The sequence below is a fragment of the Neoarthrinium moseri genome, assembly GCF_022829205.1.
Source record: "Neoarthrinium moseri strain CBS 164.80 chromosome Unknown scaffold1_Wmoseri_CBS_16480, whole genome shotgun sequence".
In the NCBI taxonomy this organism is placed as follows: domain Eukaryota; kingdom Fungi; phylum Ascomycota; class Sordariomycetes; order Amphisphaeriales; family Apiosporaceae; genus Neoarthrinium; species Neoarthrinium moseri.
The window spans coordinates 1,478,775-1,494,194 of record NW_026055115.1 but is presented as its reverse complement, the minus strand read 5'-3'; the positions used below and the strand labels follow the sequence as shown (position 1 = coordinate 1,494,194).

Here is a 15,420-nt window from a genome sequence, read left to right as displayed (position 1 = left end):
GTATTCGGCTATAAGTCTCTGTGCTACATAGATAACCTCAAAGTCTACCTCTTCGGTGATATGGTGCTCTGAATACCGGAAAGTGGGACAGAGGTCATTCTCGACCAGTGAAATCCATCCGGGTAGCGTGTGGGTCATTGCCGGCAAAAACAATCCCGAAAATACTCATTTGCGGGAGCGGATTGGGTAAGTATCAGCTATCGCAGTGCTTTGCACTACAGGTGCTGGATCTCATACGCGCCCAAATCGGCCAAGCTGGTGAAAATTGTGGACATACCGAAACCCGCACTGTTTTGCCTATAGGTAGAGGAAATCCTTGCTACAGATGCAGAATATCCAAGGTTCTACGGCGAATCTGATCGAATATAGCTCTTATCGGCGGCACTAACCTTGGTCATGTCGTATCAACCGGGCCGCGAAGTCGCGTAAAGACTGCCGTGGCAACGGCTGGAAGGAGCCGAAGTGTAGGTGGGGCCTATGTATTGAACTTAGTGATATGTTCTAGAACGGGGGTAATGCACTGGTCAACTCTAGCCGGAATGTTCGATGGGTATGTTCGGCAAGATTTCCCCGGGCACCCCCGAGCCACCCTTTGCTAGTTTACACCGCGCAAAATCTGGAACCTAGACTAAAGTATCTATCTACACGCTCTTATGGGGGCTTAGTAACGCTGAGATGTCGTACGAGATGGGCTGTCATTCAGCCTGTAGACTACCTTGGCCAGCAACCAGGAGTTGGTGAAGCAGGACATAAGCACACAGGTCAATAGTGTTGTAGATCCTGTGGGAAATTTTATTGAAAATTAGTTTCTTGATCATACTTGAAAAATTGCGTTCTTCAAGGGTTGGACCGTTTTGTAGGTTGACTTTCAACATTCATCAATTGAACAGAATGGAAGCAGAACAAGTGGATTGCGTCGTGGTCGGTACCGGTAGGTTTGTTCCACTCGATTGGCGGACTTTGCCATTTTCTGATCCCCTGATATAGGCTGGACAGGGCTCATTTCTGCGAAGACATATCTCGACTTTGAGCCTCAGGCAAATTTGATCTTGATCGACAATGGAGAGTCTATCGGTGGATCGTGGAGAATAGAGAGAATTTATCCCAGCTGTAAGTCTTATCTCGAGTCATTTTGTACAGTTTGAGCGTAGATTTAGGCTTTGGCTCTTCACATTCAAGATTCATAACTCAAGATGTTGGTCGCAGCCTAAGAGTAATGGCTAAATTCCCGCATTGCAGTATACGCCCAGGTCAAATACGGTCAATTTGAGTACTCATTCTTCCCTATGCGCCGGGAAGGCATCAGTGACGATGGATACATCCCAGGAGACACCATTAACAAATACCTTGTCGAGTTTGCAGAGAAATATGATCTCTCAAGGAGGTCCCGTCTGTCCACCACCATTCGCCAAATCACGCGCCTGCCAGGACGTGGCTGGCGATTGGATCTCGGAGATGAAAAGGCTCCAGTGCAATGTGCCAAACTGATCTACTCGTCGGGGCCAACATCTCATGCTGTCATTCCTTCTTGGCCTATGTCGGATTTTGACATACCTATAATTCATTCGACAGAGACAGGGACCCATCTTGATGCCCTCGACAAGATCCAAAGAGCAACAGTGGTTGGTGGAGCGAAGTCAGCTTTCGATACAGTTTTCCTTCTTCTCAATGCTGGGAAGAAAGTCGACTGGATTATCCGAAAGGACGGAGCTGGCGCTGCGGCGCTGATGCCGCCATCGATCTTCGGCCTAGTCAATACCATTGACGTGATGTCCACTAGAATATTCGCCTCCTTTGGGGCTAGTATTATGGCTACGAAGGGCCTTTCTTACAAGTTCATTCATAGAACAACTCTAGGTCTGGCGTGTCATAAAGTGTTCTGGAGAATCACCAACTGGATTGCCGACAGACATGCTGGCTACAACAGGTCTTCCAATGCGGCCAAATTGAGACCGCTTCCACATGGCGAAGGGTACACTCGTCACTGCAACTTCCTACACACATAACTGTAACTAACCGGAGCAATAGGATCTTCTGGGCAAATGGAGGCCTCGGCTGTGCCAGCGTTCCTAATTTTTGGAAGGTGTTTCATGCTGGAGATGTGACCGTTCACAGAACCGAGCCGGAGTCATTTGTAGACAACACCGTCAAACTTCGAAACGGGACCCAGCTAAAGACAGACTACGTGATACTATGTACTGGATTCGACAAGAACTATGACCCATTTGACGACGACTTGGAGGTGCAGTGCGGGTTGAAGCTCGACTCAACCGAGAAGGGTAAGTGGGCTCGCCTCGAGACTAGGGCGGCCAAGACTGTTGATGTGTTGCTGCCCGTACTCCGAGAATCTGGCGTCCCACTCCGTGATCTGGAAACCATGAAAACAGAAACTATCAATGGAGAGAAGAAACAACTTTCGTTCGGACCGTCCCGACATTATCGACGTATGGTCGCACCTAAGCTTGCAGCAGAAGGTGACAGATCCATTTTCTTCCCAGGATTGATGCACAACGTCTACACCCCTCTGGTCGGTGAGGTGCAGGCATTGTGGGGGGTTGCATTTATGCTCGGCCTGCATGATGTGCCATCCCTGCCCGAGATGGAGGAGGAGGCAGCAGTGTGGAACGCCTGGACCGCCAAGCGATATCTCACTCAGGGCCGTAAACACTCATACGGCATATATGATTTTATCTCGGTAAGTGTTCATTAAACACACTATCCGAAGAGCCTTTAATCCGACCGAGGATATTGGGCGATGGCTGGGAAGCCTAATGGGCGAATTTCAAAGCTGACCAAGCAACAGTACATCGACCTCCTGCTGAGCGATCTGGGTATCCAGACAAGACGGAAGACTAATCCATTTGCGGACAAGTTTCTGCCGTATTATCCGAAGCATTATCGAGGGATCATTGATGAGTTTCGCCAAGTGCAATCATGGAAGCGAGAGGGCAAGTCCGAAGCAGTCGATTCAGGGGTCGGTGCGGTGAAAATTGTGCTTGTTGGCCTTCTCGTTGCATTCTTTGCCACGATACTATTTGGCCTCTATGGTCGCTAAGTGATATGCTGGACTAACATAAGAGGCACAAGAGAGAGAAAGTACGAAAAACTGTTTACGTATAGCATATTCTCATGCACTATATACATCTGACGCTTCATGCCATTCGATTGATTTTACTTTGATGGCCTATCCTTTCAGCTTCGATTGGTTGTCATCAAACTAGACTATATGGGATGTCCCTTGACCGTGGGATCAGCAAGTCCCTACAGGTAGAAAAGCTTGGTAATTCTATCTTTACTATTGTTTGTTCCCACAGTAGGTTTACAAGTAAACGCTGCGCGCGCACAGCTTGGCGCTAGACGAGAAACATGGATTGGCAGCGCTTTACCCCCCGATGGATTGTCTCAGCCTCTGCAAGAACAAGGGGTCATCCTCAAGAGACGCACAGATAGACAGGCCTACTAACATCGCATTAGACCTTGATAGAAACATAACCCCTTGCAGACCGGAGCCGGAATATCCTAGACGCAGGCTTGGCCCACATGTTGTACTCCTCACGGGCACCGAGTGGTGGAGCCCAACCTGTGAAGGATTTATTCTTGGCGTGTGAGTGGACGAATCGGGGCCAGCGGCGAAGGCTTGTGAACTGGTATCAATGCAAATGCAACAGGCTGTTCCCGGAACCTAGTCAAAGACAAGACTGCAGGGCTTGTTCGGCTCGGGCCGGAAGCACCGAGCGGAAATGAATTGCCATACAAGGATAGCCCGTGAGTATCCACTCCACGGCTCACCCACAGTCTCCAGTAATCTAATCACCCTTGCCGGGCCGCTCGGGCCGTTCGGACCACAATGTTTCTTTGCGTCCGTACTTCAGCTCAAGCGGCCGGCACTACGGTGTATGATGGATTAAACTCAATGGATAGCTACTCGATAGTCTGGTCCTCAGCGGCCTCGTCCGAGATAGTGGCAAGATAATCTGATGATGCTGGTAGATTAGTTCGATAGGGAAGAATGACAGACATATTACTTGCTCTCAGCCACTTGCAGTGATACCAGTACTAATCCACACGTAAGGCTAAGTGGGCGTCAACTCTTCTCATAACCTGTATAATCCTTGCAGTCATGGCAGAGTCGAAGTCCCCATTTCGAGTCGTCATCATCGGCGCCGGTGTGACCGGACTTGTTGCATCGAACTGCCTGCAGATAGCAGGTATCGACCATGTCGTTCTGGAGAGAAGAGACAATGTTGCGCCGCCGGAAGGAGCCAGTATTGGCATGTATCCTCACGGCGCGCGTGTCCTGCATCAGATTGGGGCCTTGAAGGGAGTTTTAGCAGCATGCACAGCCACCGACCGATGGTTTTACCGCGGAGCAGAGGGGGAAATGCTTATGAACAACGGATTTTTCCGCCATGTGGAGAAAAAGTAAGAGTCTACTGCCCCATCCTGTTCAATCCATGACTGCTTGAAATGGAAAGTTTCATCTTATGAATCAATGAGCTAATCACAAGTCTTTATAATACTAGTTTCGGTGTTGGCTACATCCTTCTGGAACGGCGAGAGTTTCTCCAGATACTATACGATTCGCTCCCGGACAAGTCTTATATCAAAACAGGATGCGGTGTGAAGGAAGTCAAACATGTCGGTGACCAGGTCCAGGTTACGCTCTACAATGGCCAAGTCGAGACCGGTGATATCGTGCTTGGTTGCGACGGAGCACACAGCATCGTGAGAAGCATCATGTGGGAACATGCGAATAGGATAACACCAGGGCTCATTACTGCAAAGGAAAAGGCTAGTGAGTGAATCCAATACTCCTCAGAGCTCCTGGTTTCCTGTCATTGTACAATCAGGCCCGCTAATCCAAGCCCGTTGAAAACAGACTACAGGACGGACTGGAAAGCTGTGATTGGAGTTGCTCCTCAGATGCCAGGTCTAGGTGTACAGGATATGACATCCGTTTCAGACAAAGGAAAAACCTTCATTGCATTTTCTCAGCCCGACCGTATCTACTTCTTCTTTATCTTCCGCGTTGATGAGCCATACACTTGGCCAGGTCGGCCGAACTCGAAAGATGCCGATCGTGACGCGTTAGTAGAAAGTGTGGCCGATCATCCAATTTCGGATACGCTTCTCTTCGGAGAGCTGTGGAAGAAGCGATTTCGTGGGGAACTTCTCTACCTTGAGGATGGTGTCTATGATCATTGGCACTCCGGCCGGATTGTACTTACTGGCGATGCCGTGCACAAGGTATGTGAACATATATCAGCCTTGTCACAGATCGCCGACTCGCATTTCACTTTGCTGACAGTTGACAAAAGTTTACCCCGAACATGGGCTTTGGTGGAAATTGCGGTATTGAGTCCACAGCCGTCTTATGCAACCATTTGAATCGGATACTATCAGAAAATAAGGGTAGAAAGCCGAGCCAGGAGCAGCTGAGTGAGATCTTTGAACTCTATCAAAACAGACAGGTACCTCGTATGAAGGAGATATCGGAGCTCTGCAGACTGGTCACAAAGGTCCAAGCTTGGGAAACTCCGTATCACAAGTTCGTAGATACCTGGGTATTCCCTATGCAGTCGGACAAGGAGCTCGCAAACCAGCTTACTGAAATCATCCGGCGCGGTGCGAAATTGGACTACGTGGATGACGCAGGCTTCGGCCCGGGGACTGTAACATGGATCGACCATGAAACAGAGAAGGTTTCTCAGGGCTCATCTATCGCGTCTAGAATAGTGCGACTTGTCGGCGCTGGGGCAGCGATTCTGGCTGTTTTGCAAGGGTTCAGGTTCTTCACTTTTGCGTCTGCGTCTGTAGCACCATAGAACTTATTGTAGCCTACCAGGATGACTTCTGGTGAATATCCGAGAATATCTTTGACTTCATCTGTATATGGTTCAAGAAAACTTAGTCGACTGCCTGAGTCATCCCCTAGATCATAGGAGGCTTTTCTGCGCACTCCTCAGATTCAGACTAGAGAGAAGCGGGTTTATACCAAGCTGTATGAGGATCAAATATAGCGCAGACTTTAACAACGAGGGAAAGCCCTCAGCTGTAGAGTGAAAGGGAAGATATACATTGCAGAAAGGCCTTCAAGACTTTGGTGAATGTGAGTGAATGAAGATTCACATTCAGGATAAAACTTTCCTAGAAGTTCATTCCATAACTACCGGCGAACCGTCATAATCTTCGCGATACGAATATTCTCAATCCAAGATTGATACCATTTCTCCCGAGATGAATGTTTTGCCTATTTTAAGGAGCGCCTTAAGATGTCTATGGACCTAGTTGCCACCCTCAGACCATCCCATTTTTTATTCAGCGGTCGTTGCGACAACAATCGACTGCCTGTTCTCGATAGTAACTCCATTGGCATCAACAATCGCACTAGCATTGCCTACAAGAATGCTGTTTTCTAAGACCTTCAACCTGGGGTCTGAAACAATGTACTCAGCCTTGGCAGCTGCATACGAGTATTAGCCGTTGATGCGCCATTAATAAATAAAGATAAAAGCGTATCACGGGGTTGGGCGAACTCACTGATCCACCCAAAAGGGACTGTGGCCATGTCCGGCTGCAGATTGAAAAGCTTGGACGCCTCAGGCCCCATTTTCACAATGCCAAAGACACGAACGTCAATCTCGTTGCCATCCTCTGTTCTGCAATGTAAGTTTTCATGTCAGTTTTATAGCCATACTCAATCTTGAAGGAGATTCGAAGACTCACCTGGCGATTCCTCTGAAGTCGACGCGGCCATGCTCCCCGTCTGCGTCCATGGAAAACCAGTCACCGCCGAAAGTGATATCAGCTTTGAAGGCCGGCTCGAACCCTGGAACTGATTCAATACTCCCAGTAGGGCATTCCTAGAGAAAAGAGACGTATCAGCCGATGAGTTAATATAGGGACCAAGCTCTGATCGCTTACGAAATGTGTAAGCCTAGACCCATTGTGGGCCGCCCCTGTCGCAGATCAGCACCCGCCTAACAAACTTCATATATTCGAGTAGAGCCTACCAAAAGGATGGATTTTAGTCACGTCAACATTGACCTTTGAAATAACGGCGGGTTTCAAGGCCGCGAATCCCTTCAATCCTGAAGTCATTGTGTTAGTGAATTTACGTGCAAAGTGTAAAAAGGGGTCGCGAGTGCGTTAGAAGACCTGTCACTAGTTAAGATTCTATTCTAGAAGGCTAAATAGGAACACAAACTTCGAGAACAACGCTGTATGGATTGTAAGGCTTTGTCTGCAACCCCCAGATCGTTATAGGATCTGCATTTGACCCACTTTCGATCTGACGTATCTCGGTCCGCGCGGCCCGCAGATGAACCACGCCAAAACCCCCATGTAGTCCCACACCAACTTCGAGGCCGGGCGTATTGGTTTGTTACCGGCAACTAAGATGAGGCAACGGGCGTTTTTTGCCGGGCTAGTCTCGTTTCCGGCACGAACACCAGAAGGACGGCCTTGTCGATCAAGCGTGGGGCTACTAGTAAGGCATAGCATGTAACTGCAGTGGCACTCATCTGCATTTCCCATGTAGTCTGTACAATGGACCTGCAGGCAAGGGAATAGTTTCACTGAGGCTACATACACGTCTCTGTCCGCTCGGATGGCAAAGTTGGGAGACGAGTATTGACGAGTTGCTTGTCTTCTTTGTTGCTGTAGCATCGATCACCTAGATACGAAGACTGCAAAACCAATCCACGTGCATTCAGTGTTCAGATCGACCCAATTTGATCATCGCTAATTCATCATAATGGCGGCCTCTTTCCAGGACAAGCTGGTTGTGATCACCGGCGCAGCTTCCGGCATCGGCCGCGAGACCGCCAAGATTCTTGCCAGCCGCGGTGCGCTTCTCTCCCTCTCGGATATTACCGAGGACGGCCTGCATACCTTGAAAGCTGAGATCGAGGGGATCACGGGAAACGTAGGTACTGCGCCATTCACATCCGTGGTTGATGTCCGCTCCCAGGACGCGTGCCGCGACTGGATTACCGCCACGGTCTCCCACTTTGGCGGGCGGCCGATTGATGGAGCGGCAAACCTTGCAGGCGTTGTGACCTTGCCCAAGGCGGCAGCAACCGACAGTAGAGTTGCCAGTGACGCGGAGATCGACTTCATTTTTGATGTCAACGTCAAAGGCACCATCAACTCGCTGCGTGCGGAGCTGCCGCACATGCGCGAGGGCAGCCCGGGCGTCAATGGTAGCGCGATCGTCAACGCTGGCAGTCTCTCTGGTCTGATGGGTCTGGGTGGTTACATGCCATATGTAGCCAGCAAGCATGCAGTCATTGGAATCACACGCACGGTAGCGAAGGAGGAGGGCCTTAGGGGGATCCGAGTTAATGCTATCGCACCGTAAGCCCACCTAACCATTCTTCGGACTGTTGCATGACACCCATCCTCCTTCGTTCCCAATAAAGCTTCTTTATAATAACCGCCTATAGTGGCTTGATTGATACACCGATGCTGCGGGCCGTTGCAAAATCAATGGGGGTAACGGCAAGCGCGGATATGTATGGCAGAGGTCCAACAGCCGCACTTGGCCGACTGGGAACACCCTTGGAAGTAGCTGAGACAGTAGCATTCCTCCTGAGCCCGGGAAGTGGATTTATCACAGGTGCTCCGATTGTAATTGACGGAGGTATGTCTTGTGCTGGCTGAATGGGATGATAGGAAAGCACACTAGTCTGATTTAGAGAAGACAATAAACAATCAATCTCACAACGTTGTCACAATGTTGTCACAACACATCTTAGCGCGCTCTGCAATCCATTGCCGTGTTGGAAGTAGTTCGTTTTCTTTTGTATCAAACTGAATATGGCTTGGGGATGACTGGCAACCGTTGTGCTTGTTGAGATACCCCGTCGCGTGGTCATGGGGTTGATAATACGGGACAGCTATGCCACGAAGTGGTAGAGGATCTGTTAGATTCTTGAAGAGTTAGCTAGTACTTTTAGGAAGTCGCTGATCCGGATCGTGCACGATCAGGACTGCAAATCACTCGAGGTCGCCCGAATGGTACGTCGATTCCCTGCTATCTTTGGTGGTGCAAAAAGTACTGGTCACATGCCCTCAGTACAGAGCTCCGCGGCACTTGAGGCAGACGCATATATCTTCACTTGCGGCTGTCAAGTGGAACTTTGCCATTTTAGGCGAAATTGATACCGATTCTTCAGGTCATTGCATTGGACGCTTGCCACTTGCAGGTCCCCTGCCAAAAGCTCGTGGGATAAGGGGGAACAAAAGACGGAGTAAAAACCGGGGAAAACGTGTCTACGGTATTGCGTGCGGGAGGATGGCCACGACCTAAGTCAGGAAAGCTGGTGGTGGCATGGAGCTGCTGCAAGACGCACAGCTCAACTGGTAAATCCGCGCCTCCGCTGTCAGCCAATCACACCCACAGCAAATATGGTGTGATCTGCGGGTGTACTACTTCATGTAATAGCGGGCATAACAAGCATGCATAACTAGTACGATTGTGCCCGGCCGAAGCCACTGCTGACAATTAAACCCGTCAAGCCTCCTGGTTGTATCCGCCCATGGTTCGACAATCTACGACCAAGTGCCGTCGGGAATCTCTCGTTTTCGTCATCTCACTCCTCTGACTGTAACCTCCGTCCTGTTAAGAAGACAGCCAGAGCGCGAATTCAGAGATACCGCGTCCACCCAATAACGATACTCGCCCTTGCCATTTGCCATTTGCATATTCATACACACACTACTTTCCGTAACAGTCTACCCCGCAGTTCCGCAAAGCGACTAGCAAAGGACCACCCGCTGCGTTATCCTTCGAGAGGATTAGCCACGTTTTTGGAGGCTCGAAACCCAGGCCATCCTATACTGAATAGCGGGCGCGTGCTTAAGGCCGATCCATCCTGGAGGCGAGTGTTGACTCAACGACCTGCTCAGTCAATTGGCTTCCTAGGGCGTGTGCCTTACGGCGTCCACGGAGGAACAGAACAACTGCTGCATTTTACGACACCGACGCCGCCCAGTGGTGCTGAATCGCCTCGCATTTGAGGAGACAGCGCCACACCCGTTGCGAAAATGGCTACCCCGAATGGCGGGCAATCACGTCGTGTTGCATGCAAGGTGTGACGATTTCTCCAAGCACGATGCGCTCAGCTAACGTGTGGGAAGTTATGTCGGGACCGTAAAGTCAAGTGTGGAGGTGAGCAGCCGCAGTGTCGGAAATGCATACAGGCGGGCGAGCAGTGCGTGTATCTGCCGACGCAGAGACCAACCAAAGCAGATCTGGCTCAGACGGTGGAGTCATTACAAAAGCGCCTAGGTGGGTTTCTCCCACCCCACTGCCCCAGAATCAAAGTTGTATACTTGTTCTCAACGCCGCAATGACTAACTTGCTCCTGGTGGCCGACGTGATCAGAAGAAGCAGAGGCCTACATCTCTCGCTTGAACGGTTCTCCGGCTGACAAAGTCACTCCACCATCTTCACACACTTCCGACGGGCCCCTCAACCCCGACTCCCAGACCCTGACCCCTTCGACTGTTCATATGCCTTCGACGGCGCATCCGGGAGGTGGTGTCGGTGCTCTCCCCAATGGGTCCAGCCATCCAGACCTGTTATTTCAGCCACATGATATGCACTTGTCCGGATCAGAGCTTCCAGATCCCTCAGTATGGCAGGCTTTGGGAAGACAAGCCACTATGGACCCGTTCTCGGTTGGTGAGGACATGAACATTGATTCTGTTGGTCTTGACTTCTACGCCCAGAACGGATTCGATTGCCGCAAGGACATCAACGAGGAAACAGGCGCGGCGATTCTTGGACCGGTGATATCCTTCTCATCTACAGTGCTCCGTAGCCAGGCCGAGGCGTCCGTCATGGGCTCCTTGATCGCGGATTATATAGCCTGGCTTAGGAAGGTACCCCCAGGCGGTGGCGGCTCGGTCAATGAAGGCCCGCACTATGTGGGCATTCTGGAGACACTCGAAACACGTGTCCGGGAACTCTGTGACAGTAGCCAGTCCAAAAGCAACAGCGCGTTGCGAGAGCTGATAACGGCACTGGAAGGGATCGCACCGCCTGGTGGTGCTATGGCTACAAGACTCGCTAGCCTTGACGAGGAACTCCAGGACCAAGCACGCGAGCGTGCCGAATTTTTCCGCTCTCGGTACAACATATGCGCCCTTCTGACGGAGCAGGCTCGTAACATCTCACAATGACACAAAGATATAACAGTTGGGCCGGTGATAGAATGAGAGCTCCACATATTAGACTGATGTCATCCAATACCCGTGGTGCAATGGAAAGTAGAGGTAGATCCCATGATGAAGAAGGGATTTTTATACGAACCCACCAAAAACGTAGTGCTTGGCAGTTCAACACGGTGTGTAAACTTGTGATAGATAATGTCACTATTTATCTGGCATGTATAAACACCCTCGTTTTAAGAAAGCCGTCCTGAGCACGAATAGCAGGCGAGCAAATGGTTCCTTTTTCTACCTTTGACGCATAGGAGTCATGCAATCTGTGCAAATATGCAACTTGTATTCGTCCAATCTCACTCAACCATGAGGTCGACATAACCTCTATCCTAGTATACTACGCTTCTCTTGCCAAAGACAGCTAAGTATCTAGGTGCACTTCATCCTCTCAGGCAAATGGCTTTCTCGAAGATATAACGCCATCGTAGCAGTTGCTCCAGGTCCAAGCACTACACTCCCCGCGGCTAATACTAGTGCGACGATTGCTATACTTTCCCGCACAACTCCGTCTTTTTCCAGAAGTACCAAGGCCCAAAAAGAACTTGCCAGGCTGATGACGATACTGTCCCACTGTAGGAACAGCCATGGTCCTCCGGCAAGGACCACAGTCGTCCCAACAGGTCCGCTGAAGGGGTGCGGTACATACATGCGCAGTAAGTTCACCGAGTCACCTTTCTCGGCAGTGAAAACTCTGATGAGTACGTACAAGCGGCCAATGACCGATACTGCTGTAGCAGCCAGGTATGATCCTTGAACCCACCGTCTCACCACTCTGTTGTCCCTGGGGCCATCTGGACCAATGTTCCGACCATCACGGCCGACATATTCCGATGCTCGAGTGAACAAGGTCAACAGTAAAGAGAATAGAACAGGGGACGGTTGAAATAGTGCAACAATCATTTGCTGCGATGCTGGAGACCGGGCTTCCGGGCCAAGCCACGTCGGAGCCATCAGGACAATCATGGGAGCAGCAGCGCCTAGTATGAACGCCAGTGGCAGAGCTCGGGCTTTGTGCAAGTCCACCACCTGTGCTGGCCTCTCCTGGGAGGCCCACCGGATGTGTAGGCCAAAATACAGTGGGAAAGCTACGGCGCCACCGCAAGCTTGCCAAAGAAGCGCGAAATAGATAGGACTAACGTCGCGAGTTTTCTTAGCACATACTACTCTCAAGTTGCCTGCAGTGCGGGAAAGAATTAGCCCACCTCTGAATCCAGCGTGGCTTCTGGCCCGGCCGTGCAGCCTCCACATACAGCCATAAATACCCAAGCTGCAGATTTATGTATAGATCGAAGAGAAAGAGAGAATAAGCCTCATTCTGGCCGTTGGTTCCAGAGAAGAAAAAAGCTACCAAGACTGCCAGTGGGTAGTCCAATGGGGGAAAGCCGGTATAGTCCCTTCTCAGCAACGTGCCATCCTCCAGACGTCCATTCCATACCGCTACCAAGAGGGCCTTGATAGTTCCATTCAAGACACTAGCACCCCATAGAAGGGCAACGGCAGTGTAGAACAAAAGTCGAAAATGTCTTTCACTATTTGGAAAGGTGGAGATGGCCGCTTTGGGACGAAAGGGTTTCTGCATCATGGAACGACTAAAGTGTTGAGGTATCGCAACTGCAAGTGGACGGGATGAAAGAGTCACACAACTGCGTACCAAAGAACAGTGAAACAAAATAAAATATTCTGCTTGATCCCGAGCTACAGCAACAGAGATTGAGGCCTTCGAACAAGCCTTTTGGATTCTCTTCGGTGGGCTGCGGCTCTCGAGGGGGACAGGCAACAAGGTGGGATTCCTTCGAATTGCCAGCCGTGGCTGATCGAAAGTCGAATGAGGAGAACTCAAACGCCGTATGCATAGGTGCATTGCATAGTCACGATCGAATTTACCGATAACCATGATGATAAGCCACGGTCCCGCCCGGACCGAGCTGCGGTAAAAAAGCGCTGCTGCATTCTACACGGAGCAGCCGGCCCGGGCATGTGCATAGCATGGCCTGGGGTTCCGGATTCTATGCGGGGGGTGAACGGCAATTGAATCATGCGATGTAATCAATGTTGATAGCAATACAGCGATGGAAAATCATGAGATAAGGTAATTACTCATATTTCAGAAGGAAGACACGTCTCAAGCTTCGAGATTTAAACCGACCACCTGTTGTAACTTTGAGACTCAATATGCAATTCGTTAGGCCGTGAAGGTTGTGGGAACAACCAACAGTACATTCTCGTACGTTCTTTGCTAGTTTTCCATCATAGTAACCATACTACTTGCCCAGCATGTCTGACACAGAGTCGCGCTTTCGTGTCATTGTCATTGGTGGTGGCATTGCCGGCCTGTCGGCCTCTCATATGCTTCAAAAGGCCGGCATCGATCACATTGTACTGGAACGCCGATCTGAAGTTGCCCGGCTGGAGGGCGGTAGCATGTTCATCTACCCGCACGGGTCACGGATTCTGGATCAGCTGGGATGCCTGGATACGGTGCAGAAGGGTACCGTTCCTCCTGGCCGTTGGTTTATCAGACTGCCAGGCGGCAAGAAGATACTGGAAAGTACCTTCTTCAGCCACATCCAGAAGAAGTAAGTTAACCGGACGTCCATTCGTTTCTCGTTCGTATGAGCACACCAACCTGTTTTCCAGCATTATTGACTCGCAACGCATTTACGCTAATAATGATAGTCACGGCTATAATATGCTCATTTTTGAACGGCCGAAACTCCTTCGAGACTTATATGAGACCTTACCGGACAAGACGCGCGTCAGAACCAACGCGTCTGTGGATAGTATCAAGCAAGACGAAAATGGAGTGGATGTTGTGTTGAGTAACGGTGAGGTTGAGAGGGGCGACCTGGTCCTGGGCTGTGACGGGGTCTATAGCACGGTGAGAAGTGCGATGTGGGACGCTGCGAACGCTGCTTCGCCGGGAATGATAACGGTGAAGGAGAAAAGGGGTAAGTTCCTTGAACTGTACGCCTTTAAGAAAAGCAGATCACTGATAACGAGATGTCCCTCAGCTATAAGCGCAGACTGGTATTGCCTCGTCTTTGTGACACCGGGCATTCCAGAGCTGAGCGAAACCGACATGACAGTCATTAACTCGGCTGAACACACTCATCTGTTCACGTTGACACCAAAGAAAGGCTTCTTCAGCGTATACTTTCTTCTGGACAAGCCGTTTCCGTGGCCCAAGCGAGCGAAGCGTTTTACGGAGCAGGATGCAGAGGACCTGGCAAGATCAGTTGCTGATCATCCCTTGTCCGACACAGTCATGTTTGGAGAAGTTTGGAAACGTCGTCTGCGATCGAGCGTGATCCACCTGGAGGAAGGTGTTCTGGACCATTGGTATCATGGGAGGATAGCCTTGGCGGGGGATTCCGCTCACAAGGTATGTGGAAGTGGCGGCTTATTCCTCCTCGTCTGTTTTATAACACATTAGCAGGTGATGCCGAATATGGGGTTGGGTGGAAACTCGAGCATGGAGTCGGTTGCTGTCTTGACCAATCGCTTGCGTCAGATGCTTGTAGACACCAACTGGAGAAAGCCAAGCAGCGCAAAGCTGGAGGAGACACTCGCAGCTTACCAGGAAGAGCGAGTAGGACGCATGAAGCATATATTCAAGTTCTCGTCGAACATGTCGCAGGGATGGAGAACCCCGTGGTATAAGTTCTTGTCAACTTGGATCATCCCGGTCATACCCGACAGCATGTTGGCTGCTGAGATGTCCAAGATCATTAGCGGTGCACCGCGGCTGGATTTTCTAGAGGTAAAAGATCTGCCTCCTGGTCGGGTGCCCTGGGAATATGTAGCGAACAAGAAGCGGTCGACCGAGGGAGGAATTGTCGGTGGGAACAAGTTAAGCAGCTTGAGCCTTGTCACGGCTCTGGGGGTCGCACTCTATTACTACTACGGTGTGAGGCCACTTCCTCTCCCTTCCCTGGCTTGAGAAGAAAAGCGCGCAAGAGCAGTAACTGGTCCCATCGATAGACAAGTAGATTAGAAAGTACTATATAAGTCTCCAATCGATGGAAAGCTAGACTGGAGAGAAGTTTTGGTTTGGATTGACCTTTCTACAGCTCAGAGTTATTCGAGCAGTGGTGTACCAAGCTTCGCCCCTGAGCTGAGCGGGTGGGAGCTAAGAACTAATGCTAGCCCGAAATCCATGCTCAGCTGCTTCAGCTGAGAGCCTCAGAT

The 15,420-nt window shown here is 50.4% G+C and overlaps 7 protein-coding genes across 7 annotated transcripts; 5 read left to right on the top strand and 2 right to left on the bottom strand.

Annotated features, from left to right (window-relative positions):
• Positions 1–891: 891 nt before the first annotated feature.
• JN550_000476 (uncharacterized protein) lies at positions 892–3,055 on the top strand (the record flags this gene model as incomplete). The annotated part of the gene is made up of 5 exons (XM_049316329.1): positions 892–931; positions 988–1,110; positions 1,240–1,972; positions 2,029–2,695; positions 2,804–3,055. 5 exons carry the CDS (start codon positions 892–894, stop codon positions 3,053–3,055), a joined length of 1,815 nt encoding a protein of 604 aa, XP_049177765.1.
• Positions 3,056–4,120: 1,065 nt separating this feature from the next.
• On the top strand, positions 4,121–5,825 carry JN550_000475 (uncharacterized protein; the record flags this gene model as incomplete). The annotated part of the gene is made up of 4 exons (XM_049316318.1): positions 4,121–4,422; positions 4,524–4,795; positions 4,880–5,247; positions 5,319–5,825. The coding sequence occupies 4 exons, from the start codon at positions 4,121–4,123 to the stop codon at positions 5,823–5,825; spliced, it is 1,449 nt and encodes a 482-aa protein (XP_049177764.1).
• A 489-nt stretch (positions 5,826–6,314) lies between these two features.
• On the bottom strand, positions 6,315–7,101 carry JN550_000474 (uncharacterized protein; the record flags this gene model as incomplete). The annotated part of the gene is made up of 5 exons (XM_049316307.1): positions 6,315–6,463; positions 6,541–6,659; positions 6,727–6,863; positions 6,925–6,959; positions 7,014–7,101. 5 exons carry the CDS (start codon positions 7,099–7,101, stop codon positions 6,315–6,317), a joined length of 528 nt encoding a protein of 175 aa, XP_049177763.1.
• A 655-nt stretch (positions 7,102–7,756) lies between these two features.
• Positions 7,757–8,362, top strand: JN550_000473 (uncharacterized protein; the record flags this gene model as incomplete). The annotated part of the gene is made up of 1 exon (XM_049316296.1): positions 7,757–8,362. The coding sequence occupies one exon, from the start codon at positions 7,757–7,759 to the stop codon at positions 8,360–8,362; it is 606 nt and encodes a 201-aa protein (XP_049177762.1).
• Positions 8,363–10,518: 2,156 nt separating this feature from the next.
• JN550_000472 (uncharacterized protein) lies at positions 10,519–11,190 on the top strand (the record flags this gene model as incomplete). The annotated part of the gene is made up of 1 exon (XM_049316285.1): positions 10,519–11,190. One exon carries the CDS (start codon positions 10,519–10,521, stop codon positions 11,188–11,190), a length of 672 nt encoding a protein of 223 aa, XP_049177761.1.
• A 411-nt stretch (positions 11,191–11,601) lies between these two features.
• Positions 11,602–12,811, bottom strand: JN550_000471 (uncharacterized protein; the record flags this gene model as incomplete). The annotated part of the gene is made up of 2 exons (XM_049316275.1): positions 11,602–12,364; positions 12,435–12,811. The coding sequence occupies 2 exons, from the start codon at positions 12,809–12,811 to the stop codon at positions 11,602–11,604; spliced, it is 1,140 nt and encodes a 379-aa protein (XP_049177760.1).
• Positions 12,812–13,506: 695 nt separating this feature from the next.
• JN550_000470 (uncharacterized protein) lies at positions 13,507–15,172 on the top strand (the record flags this gene model as incomplete). Its single annotated transcript, XM_049316264.1, has 4 exons — positions 13,507–13,808; positions 13,909–14,180; positions 14,244–14,614; positions 14,669–15,172. The coding sequence occupies 4 exons, from the start codon at positions 13,507–13,509 to the stop codon at positions 15,170–15,172; spliced, it is 1,449 nt and encodes a 482-aa protein (XP_049177759.1).
• Between the last annotated feature and the right edge of the window lie 248 nt (positions 15,173–15,420).